The sequence below is a fragment of the Salmo salar genome, chromosome 20 (assembly GCF_965601325.2).
Source record: "Salmo salar chromosome 20, fSalSal1, whole genome shotgun sequence".
In the NCBI taxonomy this organism is placed as follows: domain Eukaryota; kingdom Metazoa; phylum Chordata; class Actinopteri; order Salmoniformes; family Salmonidae; genus Salmo; species Salmo salar.
The window spans coordinates 94,471,869-94,477,868 of NC_138310.1; the positions used below are offsets into that span (position 1 = coordinate 94,471,869).

Here is a 6,000-nt window from a genome sequence, read left to right on the forward strand (position 1 = left end):
GGTTTAATGTTACCCTGTACCTTTATATCAAGGTATAATGTGGAGGTTTAATGTTCCCCTGTACCTTTATATCAAGGTATAATGTTCCCCTGTACCTTTATATCAAGGTATAATGTTCCCCTGTACCTTTATTTCAAGGTATAATGTGGAGGTTTAATGTTACCCTGTACCTTTATATCAAGGTATAATGTGGAGGTTTAATGTTCCCCTGTACCTTTATATCAAGGTATAATGTTCCCCTGTACCTTTTTAATCAAGGTATAATGTGGAGGTATAATGTTCCCCTGTACCTTTATATCAAGGTATAATGTGGTTTAATGTTCCCCTGTACCTTTATATCAAGGTATAATGTGGTTTAATGTTCCCCTGTACCTTTATATAAAGGTATAATGTTCCCCTGTACCTTTATATCAAGGTATAATGTTCCCCTGTACCTTTATATCAAGGTATAATGTGGAGGTTTAATGTTCCCCTGTACCTTTATATCAAGGTATAATGAGGTATAATGTTCCCCTGTACCTTTATATCAAGGTATAATGAGGTATAATGTTCCCCTGTACCTTTATATCAAGGTATAATGTGGAGGTTTAATGTTACCCTGTACCTTTATATCAAGGTATAATGAGGTATAATGTTCCCCTGTACCTTTATATCAAGGTATAATGTTCCCCTGTACCTTTATATCAAGGTATAATGTGGTCTAATGTTCCCCTGTACCTTTATATCAAGGTATAATGTGGAGGTTTAATGTTCCCCTGTACCTTTATATCAAGGTATAATGAGGTCTAATGTTCCCCTGTACCTTTATATCAAGGTATAATGTGGTTTAATGTTCCCCTGTACCTTTATATCAAGGTATAATGTTCCCCTGTACCTTTATATCAAGGTATAATGTTCCCCTGTACCTTTATATCAAGGTATAATGTGGAGTTTTAATGTTCCCCTGTACCTTTATATCAAGGTATAATGAGGTATAATGTTCCCCTGTACCTTTATATCAAGGTATAATGAGGTATAATGTTCCCCTGTACCTTTATATCAAGGTATAATGTGGAGGTTTAATGTTACCCTGTACCTTTATATCAAGGTATAATGTTCCCCTGTACCTTTAAATCAAGGTATAATGTTGAGGTATAATGTTCCCCTGTACCTTTATATCAAGGTATAATGTTCCCCTGTACCTTTATATCAAGGTATAATGTGGTATAATGTTCCCCTGTACCTTCATATCAAGGAATAATGTTCCCCTGTACCTTTATTTCAAGGTATAATGTGGAGGTTTAATGTTACCCTGTACCTTTATATCAAGGTATAATGTTCCCCTGTACCTTTAAATCAAGGTATAATGTGGAGGTATAATGTTCCCCTGTACCTTTATATCAAGGTATAATGTTCCCCTGTACCTTTTAAATCAAGGTATAATGTGGAGGTTTAATGTTCCCCTGTACCTTTATATCAATGTATAATGTTCCCCTGTACCTTTATATCAAGGTATAATGTGGTTTAATGTTCCCCTGTACCTTTATATCAAGGTATAATGTGGAGGTTTAATGTTCCCCTGTACCTTTATATCAAGGTATAATGTGGTATAATGTTCCCCTGTACCTTTATATCAAGGTATAATGTGGTTTAATGTTCCCCTGTACCTTTATATCAAGGTATAATGTTCCCCTGTACCTTTATATCAAGGTATAATGTTCCCCTGTACCTTTTTAATCAAGGTATAATGGGGTATAATGTTCCCCTGTACCTTTATATCAAGGTATAATGTTCCCCTGTACCTTTATATCAAGGTATAATGTGGTATAATGTTCCCCTGTACCTTTATATCAAGGTATAATGTGGTATAATGTTCCCCTGTACCTTTATATCAAGGTATAATGTGGTCTAATGTTCCCCTGTACCTTTATATCAAGGTATAATGAGGTATAATGTTCCCCTGTACCTTTATATCAAGGTATAATGTTCCCCTGTACCTTTATATCAAGGTATAATGTAGTATAATGTTCCCCTGAACCTTTATATCAAGGTATAATGTGGTCTAATGTTCCCCTGTACCTTTATATCAAGGTATAATGTTCCCCTGTACCTCTATATCAAGGTATAATGTGGTTTAATGTTCCCCTGTACCTTTATATCAAGGTATAATGTGGAGGTATAATGTTCCCCTGTACCTTTATATCAAGGTATAATGTGGAGGTTTAATGTTACCCTGTACCTTTATATCAAGGTATAATGTTCCCCTGTACCTTTAAATCAAGGTATAATGTGGAGGTATAATGTTCCCCTGTACCTTTATATCAAGGTATAATGTGGAGGTATAATGTTCCCCTGTACCTTTAAATCAAGGTATAATGTGGAGGTATAATGTTCCCCTGTACCTTTATATCAAGGTATAATGTTCCCCTGTACCTTTAAATCAAGGTATAATGTGGAGGTATAATGTTCCCCTGTACCTTTATATCAAGGAATAATGTTCCCCTGTACCTTTAAATCAAGGTATAATGTGGAGGTATAATGTTCCCCTGTACCTTTATATCAAGGTATAATGTTCCCCTGTACCTTTATATCAAGGTATAATGTGGTATAATGTTCCCCTGTACCTTTATATCAAGGAATAATGTTCCCCTGTACCTTTATTTCAAGGTATGATGTGGAGGTATAATGTTCCCCTGTACCTTTATATCAAGGTATAATGTGGAGGTTTAATGTTACCCTGTACCTTTATATCAAGGTATAATGTTCCCCTGTACCTTTAAATCAAGGTATAATGTTCCCCTGTACCTTTATATCAAGGTATAATGTTCCCCTGTACCTTTATATCAAGGTATATTGTGGTATAATGTTCCCCTGTACCTTTATATCAAGGTATAATGTTCCCCTGTACCTTTATATCAAGGTATAATGTAGTATAATGTTCCCCTGTACCTTTATATCAAGGTATAATGTGGTCTAATGTTCCCCTGTACCTTTATATCAAGGTATGATGTGGAGGTATAATGTTCCCCTGTACCTTTATATCAAGGTATAATGTTCCCCTGTACCTTTATATCAAGGTATAATGTGGTTTAATGTTCCCCTGTACCTTTATATCAAGGTATAATGTAGTATAATGTTCCCCTGTACCTTTATATCAAGGTATAATGTGGTCTAATGTTCCCCTGTACCTTTATATCAAGGTATAATGTTCTCCTGTACCTTTATATCAAGCTATAATGTGGAGGTATAATGTTCCCCTGTACCTTTATATCAAGGTATAATGTTCCCCTGTACCTTTATATCAAGGTATAATGTGGAGGTTTAATGTTCCCCTGTACCTTTATATCAAGGTATAATGTGGAGGTATAATGTTCGCCTGTACCTTTATATCAAGGTATAATGTTCCCCTGTACCTTTATTTCAAGGTATAATGTGGAGGTTTAATGTTACCCTGTACCTTTATATCAAGGTATAATGTTCCCCTGTACCTTTATATCAAGGTATAATGTTGCCCTGTACCTTTTTAATCAAGGTATAATGTGGAGGTATAATGTTCCCCTGTACCTTTATATCAAGGTATAATGTGGTTTAATGTTCCCCTGTACCTTTATATCAAGGTATAATGTGGTTTAATGTTCCCCTGTACCTTTATATCAAGGTATAATGTTCCCCTGTACCTTTATATCAAGGTATAATGTTGCCCTGTACCTTTTTAATCAAGGTATAATGTGGAGGTATAATGTTCCCCTGTACCTTTATATCAAGGTATAATGTGGTTTAATGTTCCCCTGTACCTTTATATCAAGGTTTAATGTGGAGGTTTAATGTTCCCCTGTACCTTTATATCAAGGTATAATGAGGTATAATGTTCCCCTGTACCTTTATATCAAGGTATAATGAGGTATAATGTTCCCCTGTACCTTTATATCAAGGTATAATGAGGTATAATGTTCCCCTGTACCTTTATAACAAGGTATAATGTTCCCCTGTACCTTTATATCAAGGTATAATGTTCCCCTGTACCTTTATATCAAGGTATAATGTGGAGGTTTAATGTTCCCCTGTACCTTTATATCAAGGTATAATGAGGTATAATGTTCCCCTGTACCTTTATATCAAGGTATAATGAGGTATAATGTTCCCCTGTACCTTTATATCAAGGTATAATGTGGAGGTTTAATGTTACCCTGTACCTTTATATCAAGGTATAATGTTCCCCTGTACCTTTAAATCAAGGTATAATGTGGAGGTATAATGTTCCCCTGTACCTTTATATCAAGGTATAATGTGGAGGTATAATGTTCCCCTGTACCTTTATATCAAGGTATAATGTGGTATAATGTTCCCCTGTACCTTTATATCAAGGAATAATGTTCCCCTGTACCTTTATATCAAGGTATAATGTGGAGGTCTAATGTTACCCTGTACCTTTATATCAAGGTATAATGTTCCCCTGTACCTTTAAATCAAGGTATAATGTGGTATAATGTTCCCCTGTACCTTTATATCAAGGAATAATGTTCCCCTGTACCTTTATTTCAAGGTATAATGTGGAGGTTTAATGTTACCCTGTACCTTTATATCAAGGTATAATGTTCCCCTGTACCTTTAAATCAAGGTATAATGTGGAGGTATAATGTTCCCCTGTACCTTTATATCAAGGTTTAATGTTCCCCTGTACCTTTATATCAAGGTATAATGTGGAGGTCTAATGTTCCCCTGTACCTTTATATCAAGGTATAATGTTCCCCTGTACCTTTATATCAAGGTATAATGTGGTATAATGTTCCCCTGTACCTTTATATCAAGGTATAATGTTCTCCTGTACCTTTATATCAAGGTATAATGTGGAGGTATAATGTTCCCCTGTACCTTTATATCAAGGTTTAATGTTCCCCTGTACCTTTATATCAAGTATAATGTGGAGGTATAATGTTCCCCTGTACCTTTATATCAAGGTATAATGTTCTCCTGTACCTTTATATCAAGGTATAATGTAATATAATGAACCAATATGATATAGGCTTCAATATGAAGGTTTCTTTAGGTTAGTTTTAGATGTCCACTTTTCACTTTATAAAGCCATCTGCTTTACATGCACTTTTTATCGATTGCCGCTTTTATCCATTTTCATATTTTGACCATATGTCTTGCTATAGGCTATCTAATTGAGGTTACGATAGCGAAGTATCAATGATCAATGATTTGGAGGAAACTAAACCACGGTCATTCTCCCAGCATGCCGCTTTTTATTTCCTTTTGGTACTGTTGAGGCCTGTACTATGATAATACAACATGCTCCATGCGTTAAGAACCACGGTGTTCAAACCTGTTTGGATAATTCACTGCGCCATTCGGAGATACACTTTGTAGTCTACTCTGTAACTTAACCTGTTTGTTTTTCTACTGTGTGCATTAGGGCCTCAGTGGCATTTGTATTTAGACTCTGCATTAATTATCTGAATATTTATTTGTCCAGCTGTGGACAGGTCCAGGTTATCGGGATAGTAACCTATTACACCCAACTCGTAAATCGTTGGATAAAAGTTTCAGGTATTAGGACCATGATTTGTTGAGGACAAAATGCTGACATGTTTGCCCCTCCTCCATCTTCCCCCCCCCCCCACCCCCCCCCACCACCAGATTGTGAAGAAAGTGAACCTATACTGTCTTAGTACCTACATCCAGGCTGACGCTATGAAGGTTGAGTTCCCTGAAATGATGTCAGAGGTCATCTCTTCCCAGCTCCCCAAGGTCCTGGCCGGCATGGTCAAGACCCTCCTCTTCCACGCCAAGTGACCAATCACAGGAGACAACCAAACCTGCACCGCGCAAAGCACCATGGAAAAATAGAATATACCCAAAGAGCAAGAAGAGTTGAATAAATATTTGATCAACATCATCAAATATCAATCAAATATCGACCCAAATGTTATGTTGATTTGACAATAGGTCTTTGTCCGGTGGGTGTATCATATCTTTGAAACTAAGAAAATTAACCAAATTCAAAGTGAAGGTTTT

General features: G+C 36.1%; 1 protein-coding gene across 1 annotated transcript in view; it reads left to right on the top strand.

Moving 5' to 3' along the window:
• Nucleotides 1-5,778, top strand: part of pgr (progesterone receptor) — a 77,045-nt gene extending 71,267 nt beyond the window's left edge. The window contains 1 exon segment of the mRNA NM_001252363.1: nucleotides 5,623-5,778. Within this exon segment, the coding sequence (NP_001239292.1) occupies nucleotides 5,623-5,778 (156 nt within the window).
• Nucleotides 5,779-6,000: the final 222 nt, after the last annotated feature.